The sequence below is a fragment of the Leuciscus leuciscus genome (genome assembly GCF_965113295.1).
Source record: "Leuciscus leuciscus genome assembly, chromosome: 25".
NCBI classification, from domain to species: Eukaryota; Metazoa; Chordata; class Actinopteri; order Cypriniformes; family Leuciscidae; genus Leuciscus; species Leuciscus leuciscus.
This window is the reverse complement of record NC_138724.1, coordinates 5,261,499-5,283,054: the sequence shown is the minus strand read 5'-3', so window position 1 is coordinate 5,283,054 and position 21,556 is coordinate 5,261,499. Positions and strand designations below refer to the sequence as shown.

The following is a 21,556-nucleotide window of genomic DNA, read 5'->3' as shown; positions in this document are numbered from 1 at the left end:
TTTAAACTTTTAAGATTATACTTCTTATAAACTCAGCACCTGATATCCTGATCACTGAATTTGTGTGACTCTCTGACACACACACACACACACACACACACACACACACACACACACACCCTTTGGCTGGTGCTTTTTGAAAGCTCCGCAGGTCAAACGCTGGTGTAAAGAGGCCAGAGGGCCCTGATTTCTAATAAAGATATTTTTTTATTTTTGTGAACCCGTTTCATTTATTGCGTTGTTTCATAAGCTGTATGTTTTTTCTTCAACTCTCTAAACATTTAACTGATTGTTTCATAACATGTAGGCCTATGTTGTTTTTGTTTTGTTTGTTTTGTTTTTTTCTTCAACTCTATAAACATTTAACTCATTGCAATTTTTTGTGAATCCATTTTATTTAAACTGGATAGTTCTACATTTATTTCAACTTTTTGTGTGAGGTTTTAGTAAGATCTTTATTTTATATTATTTATAATCATTTATATTCTTTTAAAGAACAGAATGTTTTATGTAAGATGATATTTTATATTATTGTATATTATATTATTTGTGTGAAATAGACATTATTTTATAAAATCTCTGTTTCTCACTATCACTGTGCTCTGGAATGTGGAGGAGCAGAAGGAGGGGGATGTCAGAATGCGGAGGGCGCGCGCACCACTCAGGCTGGGGCTGTGCTGGAGAGGCGCTTTAGTTATCTAAACATGTGAGATGATTTTTTATTTTATTTTTTCGTGAACCCGTTTCATTTATTGCGTTGTTTCATAAGCTATATGTTTTTTCTTCAACTCTCTAAACATTTAACTGATTGTTTCATAACCTGTATGTTTTTTTGTTTGTTTTTTGTTTGTTTTTTAACTCTATAAACATTTAACTGATTGCAATTGTTTTTGTGACTCCATTTTATTTAAACTTTTGGTGTGAGGTTTTAGTAAGATCTTTATTTTATATTCTTTTAAAAGAACTGAATGGTTTTTCAACATTTGTGTGAGATAAACTTCCACAGTTTTTTCTTATCAGTTTCACAGTACAGCCCGGATACGCTCAGGAATATGTAGGGAGGATCGTGTGTGCGATACCAACTTCAAAAACACACACTGTCATGTTCAAAAGGCTTCAATAGGCTTCAAACAATTAAAACTAGCTGTCATATAGCCATGACGTATTATTTAATCACAGTGTCTTCAAACGATCAAAAGGCTTCAAAAACACTAACTGTCATGTTCAAAAGGCATCAAACTAGCTGTCAGATACCATGACATATTGTTATAACACTTTCTGTCAATATCAAAAGGCTTCAAAAGACTTCAAAAGACATCAAAAGTCAAAACTAGCTGTCAAAACATGATCAAAAGCTGTCAAACTGTCAATCAAAAGTCAAAACTAGCTGTCAAACTGTCAATCAAAAGTCAAAAGGGGCGGGACACCTGTCACCGGAAGGGGCGGGGCAGCGGAAGGGGCGGGACACCGGAAGGGGCGGGACATGTCACCGGAAGGGGCGTGGTACCTGTCAATCAATCATTTTTTGACAGGTGGTGTATCATATCAACTACTGACACCATAACTGCAGTCCAGGTTCCGGAGGGAACAGACAGAATGGTTTCTGCTTGGGAACAAAGGCAGCTTCTCACAGATGTGAGAATGAAAACTGCTAGGCCTATGCTTTTGGATGCAAAGCTCTCAGCCGAGAGAGTATTCATCCAAAATTGTCACAGATGCTGTGCTGTAGAAGCTGTGATTAGGTGCCTGGACTGTGTACCACTGGACATGGAGTTCCTCTGTGCTACCTGTGACATGGAGGCCCACAAGAGAAATGTCTTCCATGACAGAGAGGCTGTGTTCCATGGATTTCTTGAGCCCATTCCCCCTACAACTGCTGTGGTGGTCAATGAAAATGGCCAGCCTCAGTTTTGTGAACCAAGTATGTTAAAATGAGCATTATATCAAATTGTCTCATACTTATAGTGTAATTGTCCAAATGTTGTTGTAGATAGTGCACATATTTATATTTAACAGTGTTTCTAAAATGCTAATCTCATTCTAAACTTATTCTAAAAACTCTAAAGTGCAAGTGTGAAATTTAATAGCTGAATAACAAAAGTATGATTGGTTTTGACAGTTCTGTCCAGCATATCTTGTCATGATCCAGGTTCCTTCCTTCTCTGTCTCCCTCTTGTGGCCACATCTCACACTCATTCGCTACACCATCACCCCGTTCTCATCAGTCCCAGCTGTTCCCGTTTACCCTTTATCTCCACTCTATCATCTCACCTGTTTCTCCTTCCCTCCTGATGTTTCCTGTTATTTCTAACCCTCTCTTTCTCTGCCTCTTTGTCAGTTTATTCCAAGCAATCTAATGCTGAAGTCGCTTCTCTTACCTCTCTTGTCAAAACGAATCGAGTCCTGTCCTGTCCTGTCCTGTCGTGTCCTGTGTGGTTCGTGTGGAAGCCTCTCCTCGAGTCAGTATACTCACCCATTCTCTTGCTGGCTCACTGAACTCTGCCCTGCCAATTCAGACGCTGAGTTCCTGATCAGACGCGGTATCCAGCCTACGGTACCTTCTCTCTCGGCGGACTTCGCCTCTCACTACAGTCTCCACTCGGAGTCCAACTTCGCCTGATGCCCTGCTGCGCATCCTGAGTTCCAGTATTATCTGCTGCCTGCAGTTTATGTTGATTTCTACAAAGCGAAGTTTTCTGTTTTTTCCTGAGAAGATTTATGTTTGATTCAGTGATTCGCTTCTCATTAAAGACTGAATTATTGTGAATCTCGCTTTTTGGTCCTCTATCTCTCATTATAACATATCTTTGACCAGCTAAGTCAATTGCGTCTTAATATTTTTCAAAATGTTCTTAAGCATTTACATGTTGTTTCAACATAATGACAATTACAGGTGGAATAGTGGTGTGGCCAGTTTGGATTAATTGTTGGGTTTTAAATCACTATTTTTTTATCACTATTTAAATCACTATTCACTATAGAAAGAAGTGTTACCTGTAGTGGAAGAGCCTCTCCTCAATATTATTAACTCGTCTTTATCTTTAGGTCATGTTCCAAGAACATTTAAACTGGCAGTTATAAAACCTCTCATTAAGAAACCACAATTAGATCATAATAATCTAGCAAATTATAGACCAATTTCAAATCTTCCATTTATGTCTAAAATATTAGAAAAAGTGGTGTCCGCTCAACTGGGCTCTTTCTTGCAACAAAATGATATCTATGAAAAGTTTCAGTCTGGATTCAGACCGCATCATAGCACTGAAACTGCGCTCGTTAAAATCACAAATGATTTACTTTTAGCTTCTGACCAAGGCTGTATCTCAATACTAGTTTTACTTGATCTTAGTGCTGCGTTCGATACTATAGATCACACAATACTCTTAGATCGACTACAAAATTATACTGGTGTTCAAGGACAAGCACTAAGCTGGTTCAAATCATACCTATCTGACCGCTACCATTTTGTCTATTTAAATGGAGAAAAATCGATCATAACTCCAGTAAACTATGGAGTGCCGCAGGGATCTGTATTAGGCCCTCTGTTATTTTCAATATATATGATGCCACTTGGAAATATTATAAGGAAACATGGAATTAGTTTCCATTGTTATGCTGATGACACTCAAATATATATTTCATCACGGCCGGATGAAAACGCAAAATTTTCCAAATTGACAGAGTGTGTTAAAGATATAAAAGATTGGATGACGCGTAATTTTCTTTTATTAAATCCAGACAAGACAGAGGTAATACTTATCGGTTTAAAAAACCGCCCACAAAACCTTGCACAATACAACTTTAACATCATAGGATGTCCTGTTACTTTATCCTCTACAGTAAAAGACCTGGGTGTTATACTCGATTGCAACCTGTCTTTTGAAAATCATATTTCATATGTTACAAAAACAGCCTTTTTCCACCTTAGAAACATTGCTAAGCTACGTAATATGCTATCAGTTTCTGATGCAGAAAAGTTAGTTCATGCATTCATGACCTCGAGACTGGATTACTGTAATGCTTTATTAGCTGGTTGTCCTGCATCCTCAATAAACAAGCTACAGTTAGTCCAAAATGCCGCCGCTAGAGTTCTTACGAGATCAAGAAAATATGATCATATAACACCGATTTTATCATCACTGCATTGGTTACCTATAAAGTTCCGTATTAATTACAAGGTATTGCTACTGACTTATAAAGCCCTAAACGGCTTAGCTCCAGTCTATTTAACGGATCTTCTATCACCCTATAATCCATCGCGCTCTTTAAGATCACTAAATTCAAGGCTTTTGGTCATACCTAGGATATCCAGAACCACCAAAGGAGGGAGAGCATTTTCACATTTGGCTCCAAAACTCTGGAATAGTCTTCCTGATACTGTTCGTTGCTCAGACTCGCTCTCCCAGTTTAAAACTAGATTAAAGTCGCATCTCTTCAGCCAGGCATTCATATAATCCCACAGTTCAAACTACAATCCGGCCTCTAGCTCATAAATGCCAGAGGAGAACTGGCCCCCGACTGAGCCTGGGTTCTCCCAAGGTTTTTTTTTCTCCATTAGGTCACCTGATGGAGTTTTAGGACACCATTAGGTCACTTGATGGAGTTTTTCGGTTCCTTGCCACTGTTGCCTTTGGCTTGCTCAGTTGGGGATATTTTGGGGATATTTAATTTAATTTTATCAATCAATAAATTCCTCTTGAAACAAACTTTGTTGTATTATTTTAATTTAATACTGTGAAGCTGCTTTGATACAATCTGTATTGTGAAAAGCGCTATACAAATAAACTTGACTTGACTTGACTTGACTATTTTGAAAATGAGGTTAGCGTTTTGGGAAATGCATCTAAGGGACTGAGGAGAAGCTGTAAATACACCCTTCATAACTTCTTTCGGTAACCCTTCCTTTTACAGTCCCCTAATTACTAGGTATTTACCTGGTAAATATATGGTAAGTTATAGTTGGTTATTGGTAATTACCACAGGTAACAAGTATGTAAATGCAGAGAAACTACAAACTAATTACTAGGTATTTACCGGGTAAATATATGGTAAGTTATAGTTGGTTATTGGTAATTACCACAGGTAACAAGTATGTAAATGCAGAGAAACTACAAACTAATTACTAAGTATTTACCTGGTAAGCATATGGTAAATTATAGTATTTTAGTGTGTAATTACTTAAGGTGATTAGTATGCAATTACAGAGAAACTACCAGGGGAAAAAAAACACCACTGTTAAATATCAACTCAACAAAGTACTGTGTACTTGTTACCTTATAACCGTCTCGTATTTTTTTTAATTCAAAACCAAAGTTATATAACGCAATAATGGGGGATTCAGTTTGCCTAATAGTTGCTCAAGAAAAATAAAGATACTTCCCAAATGACAAAACAATACATTCCTTTTTTTATATCCTTATGCAAATAAAAATAATTGTCAACAACAACAAAAACAAATACAAGAAAAAGCAGCTACACAAAAAATGATCAATAGGTTGCAAAATTCAATAAAGTGAACATCAGTCTGTGTAAGCCTTGTATCAGACAAGGCATAGTTCATCAAACAATGTCCAAAGTTGAAGCAGTCCTTTAGTAGATGAATAATCCAACCATCTGCGATGAATTTACACCGAAAGACAACAGTTCTCATGCAACAGACTCTTCCAAATCAGGAGCAGTCATGAGTAAGCCAAACTCTCAAGCTTACATTCCTCTGGACTTTAAATCCATATTTAAAGTGCATCATGGAGGGTTGAAGTCACTGATAAAGAGTCCTTTTTAGGCTGAGCTTGAAATGTAACATTTCCCAACCAGGACATAGCACCAATGCAGTTAAGCCATGCTTTCTACTGCTGTTTTTTTTACTCTCTTCCTCTACAAACCCCCCTTTATTTAAGAAAACATTCAGGCACAATAGCACCCCTAGTGGTGTGGAAGAAAGACTGCAGTAAAAAGATTATTAACAGACTTGTCTGTTACAACCTGTTTAGGTTGGTAATAACTCAGATTTAATTGTGTACTTCCTCAGAATGTAGGCAGCCAATTTTTAGAAACACCTCCAGTATTACCCATCAATTCAAGTTAGGTTTGTAGTTATCCTAGGGTTATGTTGGTAACAGTCCATGTTTATTTATTATTATCTTGAAATTAAGACGGTAGTTTCCAATAAATTACCTTGTCTTACATAGTTGATGTTCATTGCTACACCCATTTATAGAGGGTTTATCAAATAATTTACTAAACTAACTATCAACAAAAGAGGTAGAAATAAACATCTTCAGCGTACGAGACGCTATAACTAAACTATTCTAACTAAAACAAAAACATACATAATTAGCACCACTCCTAACACTAGTGCGTCTCATACATCTTTTAAAACTACATGTGCAAATGTAGGTCGCGCCCTGCTTACCTGACTCACAACCTCTCCCGTCAGTCTACACAATGTTGAACGATGAACTGATATGAAGATTTCATGACAGCAACAAACACTTAGCAGGCACTGCAAGCACATACCAAGAGCACAAACACATTCGAGCACAAACAAAGAGAACTGATCTAACTGCAAGATCATAAAAGCAGCGAACCCCAAACACTGATCAGTCTCTCAGACTGGTCTCTCGAACAAGAGAACCGTCCTCACAGAGTGTGCAAACTCTTTCCCAACCCAGAGTCTGTCTCGACTGTCGCCATTCTTCTTCTTCTTCTTCTTCTTCTGTTTTAGAGAAAGTAAAGTGTTTTTCTTCGGTAAAGTGTGCATTACCGCCACCTTCTGATATGGAGTGTGGATCACAATAGCCTTTTCTCACTACCCTTTAAATACATAAATACATACATAAATAAAACCAATAAATAACTGCATAAATATCTAATAACATTATTAATATTCATACATTATCATTATTATTAAATACAACTTTCTAAGACAACTAAACTCATATCCTTCTAATAAGCCGTTTTATTCAAAAACACAAATATCGCTCTATACCCTACATTCCCTGATTTCATTTGTAATATTTCCTTCATTTCAAATCTAATTTTTTCTTTACTAAACCAGTCTTTCAGCCTCCTCCTTTCCTCCTTATACCTATGACAATTAATTATTACATGTTCTACTGTTTCATTAATATTACAGACCTCACACATCCCAGTTTCATGTTTCCCTATTATTTTAAGCGTACTATTTAATCCAGTATGCCCAAATCTCATTCTCGAAATAATGTCCTCTTCCTTTTTATTCCTATTATTTTCTCTCATTCCTCCTACCCTCTTCTGGATACTGTAGAACATTCTCGCTTTTGTTTCTATATTCCACTCCTCTTGCCACTTCTTTCTCATTTCTGCTTTGATTATGCTTTTAACTTCCGCCTTACTATAACTTATTACCATATCTATCTCTGTTTTTTTGGTAGCATTTTTGGCATATTTGTCTGCCAATTCATTTCCTTCTACTCCTTTATGGGCTGGAATCCAGATGAATTTTACTACTACTCCTACTCTATTAATTCTATAAACAGCTTGGGCTATTTCCAACAAAATATCCTGTCTTGCTTCTGATTGCATGTTCTTAATACTGGTTAACGGGACGAACGCGCGCCATCGGGCAGAAAGAACAAGATTGGTAAGAAATGAATCCATCAAAATGAACAAGAGTTGTGAATAATGTTATTATCGATTACATCAACTTATTTTTTGCAACTTTTGTGTGTTTTAGATATGGGAGTACTATCGAATGCGTCGTGTTTCGCAATCGGTTTGGATACACACTAGAACAACAGAATGGTGGGACAGCGTGGTTCCAACTTTCACCGAAGCACAGTGGATAAAGAATTTCCGGATGTCTAAGGATACTTTTCTGTACCTCTGTCGTCGATTGCAACCCCAACTGGAGAGACATGACACAAACTACTGACATTGTGTACCCATTCAAAAAAGAATTGCCATTGCACTGTGGAAACTTGCGACCAACTCAGAGTATAGAAGCATCTCTCATTTATTTGGAGTCGGAGTTGCTACTGTGTGTCATTCACGATTTCTGCTCATCTGTTGAGAAGGTACTCATGCAAGAAGTTATCCAGTTACCAAACAGTGAAAAGTTAAAAGAAATGGCGACGTATTTTGAGTGCAGATGGGGTTTGCCTCAGTGTGTAGGTGCAATTGATGGATCACACATCCCCATTCTTGGACCAGAGGAGTACCACACTGAGTACTTCAACCGAAAGGGCTGGCATTCGATCATCCTACAGGCTGTTGTGGACGGAAGAGGTCTCTTTTGGAATGTTTTTTTAGGAGCGCCAGGTAGCCTGCATGATGCCAGAGTGCTGCGTTTGTCAGGATTGTGGGACCTAGTGGATCAGGGTTTGTTACTACCTGATGTAACCAAGAACATTTGTGGACATGATGTGGGGTACTATGTCCTTGGTGATGCAGCCTATCCTTTGAAGAGCTGGCTGATGAAACCTTTCACAGACAACGGACGACTGACACCCCAACAACTTGTGTACAACCATAAAACAAGCAGAGCCAGGGTGGTGGTTGATGGAGGTGTTTGCTAAAACGAAATGACTGCAATACACACAAGGTCAAATCCCTGGTGATAGCATGTTGTGTTCTTCATAACCTCTGTGAAATGAATGGTGATGAGTTCAGAGAAGAATGGGTTACGGGTACATTCAACCAGCCTGATGGGGCACTGTCATCCACTGTAGAGGCCGAGGGTCTAGATGCACGTACTAATGCAGGTCTAATGAAGCTTTTGACTACAATGTAGTAAACTGCAGTATCACTGGTTACAAACCAGAAAGTTTTTTTTTTTTGGTAAGGGAAAAATAACCTTCAGGTGCTGTAATGCGCCTTTTTTTATGCTGTATACACCTGTTGTACATTGTTTTTGCTGTGTAACACTTTTTTGTAAATAAAAATGATTACTTCTGAATCATGCTTTGGTTTTAATTTATTGTTATCACCTTCTGTTTACAGGGGAAACTTGAAAAATTTGAATAACGTGCAAAATTGTATTTCAGTAATTAACTAAGCTGTAAGCCATAGTCATAATTATAACAGGCTTGAAAATCTCTCACCTTGCATGTAATGAGTCTATATACGAGTTTCACCTTTAAGTTGAATTACTGAAATAACTTTTGCACAATATTTCTAAATTTGAGTTTCACCTGTATATTTGGCTGTCAAATATAAAATGTAATTTCATAAGTGACTTAAATTATCTACACTTTGCTTATTTTAACCTGTGCACTTTCACCGGAAATGTTTTACATTTAACCAGCACTTCAAAACCTTACCGTAAGAGCTAAAATTACCATGGAGATGAAAAGGCACTTGATCTCAAAGTGACATTTTACAAACTTTATTTAACACAAGGCAAGTACTGCTTACAAAATATATATTTTTTAAAATACAATCATGTGAAAAGAAATAAATTACGAGAACAGTAATATATTGTGTAAAGAAAAACAAATACAAATGTATTTTTGAATGACTGGGCAAACTGTCCAAGAACAGACAGAAACCCAGCCCTCTGCAGGAATGCAAACAATATATAAAAATTAGAATTGTGCAAATAAAAATAAAAAAAGCAAATGTACAATTTAAAGTGCAATCTCAGAGTTCAAGTGGCTACTTTTTGAATGACTGGGCAAACTGTCCAAGAACAGACAGAAACCCGGCCCTCTGCAGGAATGCAAACAATATATACAAATTTGAATTGTGCAAAAAAAAAAAAAAATGCAAATGTGCAATTTAAAGTGCAGTCTGAGTTCAAGTGGCTACTTTTTGAATGACTGGGCAAACTGTCCAAGAACAGACAGAAACCCAGCCTGAAAGTCCCTCTGCTGCCGTCTGCTTTCTTCAGCTTCCGACTGCAGGAACGCCAACTCCTGCCTCCTCATCTCTCTTTCCTCAGCCTGGCTCTCAAGTAACAGCTGCATATATCTGTCACGCTGTTCTTGTCCAAGCTGCAGGGCGGTCCGGTTAGAATCTTCCATGTCCCTCAGCACATCAAGGAAGTCACAATCCCTTTTCCTCTTCCCTAAGTGCAGAAACACATGACAATAAAGCCCACCCTGAAAACAATAAAATACTTATTTTAAGTGTTTTCACTACAAAATCTTAAATTTGAAACTTGTGTTGGGCCATCATGCTCCATATTTTTTATCATGGGCCATTTAAGTTTGCAATAAAAAAAATAACACAATGACCCAAAACCATTAGGATTACAATTAGGTCAGTTTTGAAAAGGGGTGTAACGATACCCTCGTGTCACGATTCGATACATATCACGATACAGTGTTATTGCGATACTCCCAAGACATATGATAAAAGGTTAACAAAAAATGTACTGTTGATTAAAATGCTAACTTTGATATTACATTGTGGGTTTAAATGAATAAGCTTGGACTTGGTGCTTGTAACCCAAGGACAATTGAGACACCAGAATAAAAATATTCATGATTCTGAAGCTGAAAATACTGAATTATTTTAGACGAATATGCTTAACATTGGTAACATAATATAGATGTTTGGCATTATCAGGACCCACAAATATCCCCCCATTGCATTATATTATACATTAATCTCAACATCATTTTAATGTAGTACTGACACTAAAATTCTGAAAACCTGAATTTTTTCCTCACACAGTATTTTTTATTTTGGGTGAACTATCCACGATACGTATTGTTGCATTTTTGTATTGCAATATATTGTTGCACGATATATTATTACACCCCTAGTTTTGAAGTATATTTTTTATCAACAGACAACGTTGTTTAATACCTCGTCGTGTGTGCGTTTCGGCGGAAGACATGGGATGAGGGCTACTGGTGATTGCAGGGGAAAACACGCTGGTCTCTGTTGCCTGCACATCATTGGGGCCATTCATTTCATCTGTAAAAACACGTTGAAAAAAGTTCGTTTGTTTTATCACTGCAACGAGTTTAAGACGATAATATCATGTAGATGTGTAATAATTTACCTTCAACCGACTGGTCCTCAGATTCATGAATGGATTCCAAAAATGAAATTGCAGAGTCTTTTGTCACCGCTGCTCCAGAAAATGCCGGCCTGTGTCCCAACAACGCGTCCAGACGGTCAAACCACTTGTTAGTACGCCGATCGGATCCGCTTCTATTGTTGTGATCCTTGACTTTTTTGTAGTCTTGTTTTAATTTTTTTAACTTCTCTCTGCACTGTTTTCCAGTGTGAACAATGCCCAGCTCGTATAACCGACTCGATATTTTGAGGTACAGATGGTGGACAACCAGAATGAGACTTTTGCTGCCTTTTACCGCTGAGTGGCGCTGTAATCACAGACTTTGAAAAGTGTCAGTTTATTCTCTTTATGACGTAATCTGCCGCGGCAGTAATCTGAGCTGAGGTCACAGATAAATTCAAGATAAATATTGTGGTTAAACGAATTCAAATTCATTACATTTAAACAAAGTAGACACACGTTAACATTGTGTGCCCAGTTTTTCTATCATTTAGAAAGGCTATGTCAATAGGTTACTTGTCATTTACTTCATGTTATTTAAATGTGTTTGTAGATTTATTAACTGAAACATAACAGTGAAATAAATTAAAATAACTTACCGTAAAATTAAAACATTTTCAGGACTCGCAGTTACTAACCGATGTTAGTCGGTTTAAGCATTCTTTGTTATATTCAGAATTAAATAGGCTTACATGTTGTTATGATTATCAATTGAATTCTTTAATAAATAATCAACCACAATGCCTATTAGCCTACTGCCGCAGCAAAAATAAACCAGTCGAATTTCAAAGTCATTCGCGAAATGACTAGGCTATACCGGGTGGCGCAAGTGACAGGGCAAAACAGCAGCAACTGCGGCATTTTAAAAGGTAAGTTTCCTATCTGTTTATTTAAAAAAAAAAAAAAAAAAAACTTTTTTCATTATTTGATCAAAAATGAGACTGATTGAATATGTAAAAATATAAACAAACAAAGCAGAGAATAAAACAACTTTTAGGGAAAAAATATAGGCCTATTATGCTACAACAGAATTGGTTAACATTAACGAAAGCAAAATATGTAAACATACATTTCAAACAAAATAAAACAAAACAAATTTGTGGCCGAGTTGTAGGCTATAACTTACGTTTCAATAATTCAGATGACACGGTTTCAAATCCCGAACAAACATGGGCTACTTTTTTATTATTAATGCAGAGAGATTTGATAGTTCTAAAATATTGCTACACTATATTGTTTTTTTTCAGTAAATTGCCAATGTTAAAAAAATAAAAAGAATATAACAAACTTTTAAAACAGAGAAAATAGTAGACCTAGGCTATTCAGTTCTTGATGCTTAAATATGCATCTGTTTATTAAAGTCAATCATCTTGTTTAATTATCAATTGTACATTACAACATAAATTTGCTACATTCCAGTTGAGCCGCTGCAAAGACGACACATCTGATGAAGGAAGACCGTCAGCCGATCGCACCAGAAAATGAAGATGATGAAGCTCGTCTTTAATCTGCTAAATTATTTTTGTTGTGTGTGTGAATCATTCACGAGATTGAGATGACTGACAGTTATACCCGGCCATAGCAACGGAAGACATTTTTCAAAACAGATCGAACAAATCAGAAAAATACTTTCAATACAGTATAGCTTTCAATTAAAAAATAAACAATGAAAATGTAAAAGAAAAAGAAAATTAATTAAGTTTGAAAACCCATCGCACATTTCAAGGTACGAATAAAGTGTCGGGACAGTTTATTTATTTAAACAGGGTTGCATCGATAGAGTTTATTCCCTTTGTGATGCAAAATAAGAAACACAGAATCTTATTCTTGCAACATTTAAAATTTCTATTGTCAAAGAAATTGCAGCTAAATTAAAAAATTAAAACGGTACAAAACGAAAAAAGTTCAAAGCAACATAAATTAAGAACAGGCGGGTTTTTTTTGCCTCTCTCGCGCTGGATATTTTTTTAGTAAGTTTGGTCTCCCTCACTGCGCGCGGCGGGTCTTTCTCGAAATTAAGCATTTCAGCGTAAAAAACCACCATACAGCTGATAATACTGTATATGTCGCTGTGTGTCATCCACACAAATCACGAAAGAAAAAAACTGTAACAAATAGCTTTTGTTCCTTCAAAGATACAACATGCCTTGCTGAATTCACCTTACAATAAAACGAGGTGGGTCGCGAATTAAAGAGCTCTGTATCTGCTAAATTGAAATTGTGTGTGGAAAACCTTTAAATACAACCAATAAAACTACAATATTTATAATTTAATAAGATATAGGGCCTACATATGGACTTTTGGAGATTTTGAGATTAATCCTTAAAAGAATTTTGCCTTTGCCTGCTCATCAGGCTGGCTCCGACACTCTCCATATGAAAGACGGAACATTAACACCTCTGTCCTGCACCCCCACGATAAAGCAACTATTGCCTTCTCCAAACCCCCCACAGGCTAGCTGAGTTTGCAAAACAAAACAAAGAGTTTGCCACTCGTCGTGGTGTGCCAAAACACTAAATTATTAACTTCAATATTTCATTCAAAACAATCTCAAAACGCTTTGTGACATTTTGAAAAGCCGTGGATGCATTACTGCCACTGGAACCATGAACGCAACAGAATACTGGTTCTGATTTTATTGTTTGTCGTTTAAACGTCATATATATATACATAATTATATAGGCCTATATACATTTTTTTTAACAGAACTGCTTTTGAAATTACGATTGGAATTATTATAGGCTACAGAAGTAAAGTCATTGTATAATATTTGTTCCTTAGTGTAAAATGGAAATGCATGGTGATTTTATTTTGTAAATAGGCTATAAGCAAAAAACTATGTTTTAGAACTAGACAAATAGACTATACAATGCATTAATAGGCTAATATACAAATATCAGTAGTCCAAGTTAGTTCGGGATTCGAACCCGTGTCATCTAAATGATCGTAACGTAAGTTAAACCACTCGGCCACGATTCACTCGTTGCGACATGGCCTAACGTTCCAGTGTGTGTTCGCTCACACGAGCGAGAAGCACTCTTCATTCAAATGAACGCGCCGCCGCGTTTGTCGAACACTAATAAAACCTGGCTTTAGAACAATGCATAGCGCCACTCGTCGTGGTGTGCCAAAAAATTTACAATAATTTAGTTTCATTTATTTCAGTGTTAATGTTTGAGTTAAAAAAAATTCTCTACAAATTATATTAACACAAAGTCGGCTATTAGAATCCTTTATAGGCTACGTAAAAAAGCAAAGTGCTTACAGTCTTAACATTTAGGCTACTTTGCTTAAATTCGATCCATTTATTTTCAGTAGGGCCTAATACATTTGTAGGGATGTAATTTCAGTATGCTTTACCAACGCTATGTATTCAATTAAAGTTCCAAGAGGTCTGGTCTTTATATTTCCTTCCCAGCTGACACTAATCTGCAAGTGCACAGCAAAAATCACAACTTGTGCTTGCTGCGAACGCAAGTTATTTAAGGTGTCTCAACTGTACACAGTCTACCCTACAGTGTGAATTCGTTACAAGGTTTCATTTAATTAAATTAATGTGCAGCAATTTGTACAAATAGAGTCTATAGGCCTATTATACTGTTGTAGACATTAAATAATCTCATTTAGTATCATATTTGTTAAAATATTATAATGTTATTTTTTTCCATCTATGTTGAATATGAAAAGTGAACAGCACGAGTAAGATAGGATGCATTATATCGAGAGATGGATATGGAGTGGGTCAGACATGATTTTGACCACTTCATTAAGTTTTGTTTAGTAGAAAACCTTTCTTTAAAGTGAATTTCGTTTTCTATAAATTGTATCTTAATTTTAATCAATTTTTCATCAACCAATTGCTGGATTTAATAAGTAAGAGAAGCAAATATAACAGACACTAATCATGGAGGCGCCCGCGCGGTCACTTGCGTTGCACGTCAGCTGGAGCGCATCTCATCCTCCTAACTTAACGAAACTCAGCGTATGCCTCACACAGACATGATAAATACATCAAATACACAAAGCTTGAAATGTCTTCAAACGAAATAATTCAAAACGAAAAGAAAAAGGCTACTCTCTGATTATGTCTTTATGTGCATTTCTCTCTAGGTGCGTTCACTACAAATATGGCGATCGTCAACTTCATCTTTGCAGTCGACACTGTCAGAAAACACTAGTTTATTGATAAAAATTTTGCACGCATCACCGGATTTACAAATACACATCTTGCTTGTTGCACGCACACATATTATGTCGAAAAAACGAAATATTATGTTGAAATAACATTATTATTAATAATACATCTTTTAGAATATTTGATTAAATGCTGATTGTTGCGCTTGTTCAATTGAATAAAATGAAAACTTTAATTGTGATAATTAAAATAACTGAAAATTAAATATTTAGTGGCCAAGTTTTGCTAATTTATTATATAGGCTATTATATGCCTATTGCCTATATTAAGTAGGTCATATTAAGACAAGGCATATATTAAGTTATTTTAGCTGTTATGAGAAAAATAAATCTAACGAAATCTAAAATCTAAATCTAATAAATCTAAAACAAAATTCTAACGCCAATTCAACATGCCAGAATAAAACCTTATTTTTGAACAATGCGTAACGCCACTCGGCCTGGTGTGGCATAAGACTACATTTTAAACTTCAATGTTTAATTCAAAACAATCTCAAAACGCGTTGTGACATTTTTTTAAAGCAGTAGCCTAGCCTATATACATTAAGGGCATTGAAACCAGGATCTTAACTAAAACGCGTTCCGCGTAATCTCTCAAAAATTATGCCTAACTACTCCATGTATTTTTTTTTTTTAAGGACTGCTTTTGAAAATCACTATAAATTACTATGCAATTGTATCGCTCACGAGAGCTCTTCATTTATCTAATTCCTCAATAGAATAGTAAAAATATTCAGCGTCATTGCTCCTAATATCGTCTCTATTTTTAACTTTTGATTCTATTTTTTCAGTTCTAAAATTGATTCTATCTTTGGTTCTATTCTGTTGTAGTCTAATAGGCCTATATATGCCTATTAGGCTTAGGGTTTTATATTTAACCCACTTACATTTTAAAATACGGCAATTGCTGCTGTTTTGCACAATGTCCCTTTGCGCCACCTGGCGGTCATTTCGGGAACGACTTTGAAATGCGGCTGGTTTATTTTTGCCGCGGTGATTTCGCCGCGGCAGCTGGCGCGGCGGTAATAGGCATTCTGGTTGTCCACCATCTGTATACCTTTTCATTGCGGATTGCCGTTTCCAGTTCCCGCTGGATTTCTTCTTCCGCAAATACGCTTATTAAAGCCTGGACCTCGTCGTCGGTCCAGCGGTCGTATTTTTTTGTAAACTCCATATTCATTTCCAGACAACTCTTTACTGCACGAAGCCAGGAAGCGCGATTTTTAAAAATGGCGGCTAAAATAAAATGCAGCGTGGATTCAACCAATCAAATGTGACGTGAGCTCAACCAATCAGCATGTTCAGCGCACAAGTCCCACAACGAAAGTTCCTGAACTCTGAAAAAGTACTACCTAGCCAGCAGGGACTTTCTGGGGGGTACATTTTTACCCAGAACTTCATTTAGACCCTGGTTCCTGCGGTGTAAACACACCGAGTACCACCCCAAAGTTCCTAGTTCCTGGGGAAAGTTCCTGCGGTGGAAACGCGGCTTTACTGTCATTTCTCCTATCCCTATCTCATCGACTGCATCTCTTATTATCCAACCAAAGCTCTTAATCTGTCGTCTTTCCCTTTCTTGACAAGGTTGTAACACCTTCTGAGTCGGGTGTCTTTCCTTATGCCCTTTTAAATTTGCTCAGTACATTAATGTTATCTATTTTCTTCTAATCTCCAATGGCATCTCATTCATTTCTACTTGTAATGCTGCTACTGGGGTTTTTTTAAAAGCACCACAACAGAGTCTCAACGCCTGACTTTGAATAACATCCAACTTTTTTAATAATGTTCTCGAAGCAGACTGGTAAACTATACATCCATAATCAATAACTGCCCTAACTAATCCAATATATACTGCTTTCAATGAGGTCCTACTTGCTCCCCACTCTCTACCTCTCAGACATCTTACTACATTTAGTATTCTTTTACATTTTCCAACAACATTCTCAATATGTATTTTCCAGTTAATTTTTTTGTCAAACCATATCCCGAGATATTTAAAACATTCCACTCTCTCTAGATTTTTGTCATAAAGTTTAAGTTGAATCTGTTCTTGATTTTTCCTTTGAGAAAAACAGATTACTTTGGTATTTGCCACTGAAAACCTAAAACCCCATTCCATTCCCCAACTCTCTACCTTCCCAATTGCCTCTTGCACCTTCCTCACTATATATTCTATATGTCTTCCCTTTTTCCACATAACACCGTCATCTGCAAATAAAGCAACACTTATAGATCTTTCAACTCTACTAAACACTTCATTTATCATAATTGAAAACAAAACTGGACTAACTATACTCCCTTGAGGAGTTCCATTTTCCACTAAATACTTTGTACTCAATTCTTTCCCTACTCTTATTGCGATCCACCTATCAGTTAAAAAGTTTTTGATCCAACTATACATTCTCCCTCTTATTCCCATTTGATAAATCTTAATCATTAGTCCTTGTTTCCACAACATATCGTATACCTTCTCAACATCAAAAAATACAGATACTATACTTTCTTTATTAATTTGAGCTTTTCTAATTTCACTCTCTAAACATATAGCCGGATCTATTGTGCTTCGTCCCTTTCTAAACCCGCTCTGGTAATCCTTTATCAATTCCTTTGTCTCCAAATAATACTTCAATCTTTCATATATATTTTTTTCCATAATTTTCCCTACATGTGAAGTTAAAGCAATCGGTCTATAACTTTCTGCCAAACTCGAATCCTTACCTGGTTTACATATAGGGACAATAATTGATTCTTTCCACTGTTTTGGCAAACATCCCACTTCCCATACCTTATTATATAACTTTAATAACATTTCTTTACTCTCATCATTTAAATTTTTTATCATACAATAACTTATTTGATCATTCCCTGGCGTTGTTTTTCCCGATTTTCTTAAGACATTATTCAACTCACCCATTGTAAACATCACATTTATGGTACTTTCATTGTCCCCACCATCCTGTATTACTTCAACACTATCTCTTATTGTTTTCTCCCTCTGTGTCTTTTCCTCATTACTCAAATTACTATTACTATGTATTTTAACAAAAGCCAGCAACTCTGCTTTACCTTTAATCTACTATTACTTTCTCTCCTTCTTTCATTATAGGATATCCATACTCTCTTTTATTTCCTGACATTCTCTTAATCATACCCCATATTCTATCTAATAGTGTACTTCTTCCTAGAGATTCACAATACTTCCCCCAAAAGTTTTTCTTAACTCTCTTTATTGTCTTCCTTACTACAGCCTGCTTCCTCTTATATTCAATTAAATTCTGGAAGTTGTGTGTTCTTTTCAGGATTTGAAATGCTTTATTTCTCTCTTTAATTACCTTTGTGCATTCTTGCGTCCACCACGGAACTATTTTCTTTCTAATACTACCTCCTCTTTTTGGTATCGACTCTTTTGCTGCACCTAAAATAATACTACTTATTTCTTCATTCAGATCTTCAACTCCCTGATTTATACAAACCTCCTTTAATTTTTATTTGGACAATATTCTAAACTTGTTCTGCTTCCTCAAATTTCCACCTACTTACTCTCTCTTTCTTTTGCATGACCCTTTTTATTCCAATTTCTGTATATATAGGATAATGATCACTCCCTATAGTACTTTCCTTATTTACTTCCCAACTACTTATCCCTACCAAAGCCTGGGACACCAACGTAAGATCTATTGCGGTTTCTGTACCCTTACTTAAATTTATCCTTGTACCAGACCCATCATTTAGACATACTAATTCCTTTTCCTCCATTATTTCTTCTAAAATGTCTCCATTCAAATCTTCTTTTTCACCCCACACCTTACTATGTGCATTAAAATCCCCGCACCAAATAATTGTTCCTCTCCACTCCTCCAGTATTGATTCTAGTTGTACTCTCTCTAGTTTTTTACATGGGTTATAGAAGTTAATCACTTTCTTTCTTGTTCCATATTTCAATAACTATTACCTCTAATTCTTGTATTGTTTTTAACCTCCTATATACTATACCCTCTTTAATAAATATTGCACATCCCCCTCCAATTCCATTTCTTCTATCTTCACGTATGGTATTATATCCTTTAGTAATGAAATCCAGATTAGGTTTGAGCCATGTTTCCTGAATGCATATGATATCTGGTTTCTTTCCTAGTTTAGCAACATATCCCTTAAACTCATATCCATTTGCTAACAAACTTCTAGCATTCCATTGAATTACCATCATTAAGTTATGCTTTGAGAAGCTGTATCTGCGTTCCCTTCTCCATGGTTAAGGTCAGCAAGTATCCTTTCCCATGACAAATCGTTCATGTTTAGGAACTTAGCTGCTGCCTTAACTATGATTTTAATCTTCTCTGTTTTTGTTTTTGCTTGTTCTGAACAATTTATGACATATGTTACAAAAAGCACTATCCTATCCATTGACATTCCTGTGTTTTCCTGTCCTGACCCTTAAAGAAGTTCCTTCTTTAGTCGTACCAATGTCTTCTTTTCCTCTTTCATTATTACATATTTTCACAGCCTCTGCATATGTTACTTTCTGAATTGATTTCACTTTTTGAACCTCTACTGCCTTTTTCCGGACTTCACATCCCCCATATGCTGCTGTGTGGTTCCCTCCACAGTTACAACACTTTATTGTAACATTACTCCCACATTCTCCATATGCATGTTCTCCTCCACATCTACCACATCTCTGTTTCCCTTTACATACATTTGCAGTATGTCCATACCGCTGACATTTATAACATCTTAATGGAGGAGGTACATATTCTCTGACGTTAAAGCTCATATACGGACTCACTATCAGTTTTTTCTCCATTTCTGAAAGCCTGCATTCGAGTGATTTCTGTGATCATTCCTCCTTTAATCACTTTCCTTAGTTCTTCCAGATTCTCTTCTATGGGAATTCCTGTTAACACTCCCTTAGTTCCTCTCTTCTCACCAATTATTTTTTTCTCCACTATTTCTTTTTTACATACTGATTGCAGTTTCATAGTTTTATTTTTCTGCTCAGCATTTTTGCATTTCACCAATAGACTCCCATCACGCAACACCTTCGCCATTTCTATTTCCCCAATCGCTTTCTTCAATCCAGTTGTCAGAGTAATCGGGCTAACTGATGTAATTTCATTCCCCACTTTAAATTTAAGAATAATCTTAAACTCTTCCATCATAATCTTTTTCCTTACTTCTCAAATTTCTTCATCCTCTTCTAATGTTCTCTTATTTGTTCCCTCCTCCTTTCCTACTCGTACTCTTTTCCCAACCCATCTGCATATCTTCATCCTCTGAAAATCCACTATAGTTTGCCATTCTGATCCTTTTGCGTGCCTTTCACAAATCAGATTATGCCATGAACCCACAAACTAAACAAATTTATTGCAACAAAGAAAAAACAAAAACCTTCCTCTTCAGCAATGTTGATTTTTTCGCCTCGCCGCCCCCCACTTCCAGATTGCGTACCTTTCCGGGTTCCTCCCCTCATTGCCTGACTGTCGCCATTGAAGTTAGAGCCATTCATAAACTGCACGGCAACAGGCGATTGGTGGCGTGATTCCAGACGTCAGCATCCTACGTCAGCAGATTGACAGGCAGACTTTCCAATCGAGCTTCACACCTGAAACAAATAAAGTACACGGACACACACGACACGCATATGCAGCAACATACGCAAGGACAAAAATTACGTAGCGCTGCGTACGTAACAATGCTCCTTACCTGAAACATTGGTGATTTTGAGGCAGATCGCACCTCATACTCACATTCTCAAGCTGGTTATCATTAATGCATTTGAAACATTTCTGAAACTTTTTGAGCATCAAACTTTTTCTGAAACTGATTTCTGCTTATTTGTATTTTGTCCATGTGACTTGCAACAATGTTTTAGGACATTAATTCAATTGAATCTCTGTGTTTGTTTACACAGCATAGTTTGCTGATACTCTTCATGAAATGGTGTTTTAAACCAGCATTTGTTGTTTTGTTATAATGCAATTTATTTAAATGTTTCCAGAAACAGTGTAAGAGCTTGTAAAATCATCTTTTATTCACCCTTGACCGTATTTTTAAGTACGTCAATTTCAGGGCTTTTTGCCAGAGACACATTTCCTGTTTGTTGTTCTGCTCTTCACAGGATCCCTGCTACCGAAGTTTATATCCTGTGTCCCGTCTCAGAAAGAGAAACCAGCGTTTGCTCCCAGATTCAGTGCCTGTTCTTGTGGAGGTGTGAAGTGTTGGATGGATGATTTGCATATCTATGAACAGTGAAACACACTTGATAGAGCCTCCTCATGCAGGACTGAAAGGAGAACAAAGACTGAACACTGACCAACTGCTATTGCAACAAGCCTGGACGAAAAGTCTGAAGA

General features: G+C 36.5%; 1 protein-coding gene and 1 long non-coding RNA gene across 2 annotated transcripts in view; both read right to left on the bottom strand.

The window, feature by feature from the left end:
* The window catches only part of LOC309490605, a 200,228-nt gene that overhangs the window by 54,454 nt on the left and 124,218 nt on the right, over window positions 1-21,556 (bottom strand). The gene's annotated exons all lie outside the window — the stretch shown is intronic.
* LOC309491179 (uncharacterized protein) lies at window positions 9,349-11,207 on the bottom strand. The gene is made up of 3 exons (XM_082160602.1): window positions 10,991-11,207; window positions 10,792-10,902; window positions 9,349-10,045 (listed from the first exon to the last, which is right to left on the bottom strand). Exons 2-3 carry the CDS (start codon window positions 10,895-10,897, stop codon window positions 9,783-9,785), a joined length of 369 nt encoding a protein of 122 aa, XP_082016728.1. The 5' UTR covers window positions 10,898-10,902; window positions 10,991-11,207; the 3' UTR covers window positions 9,349-9,782.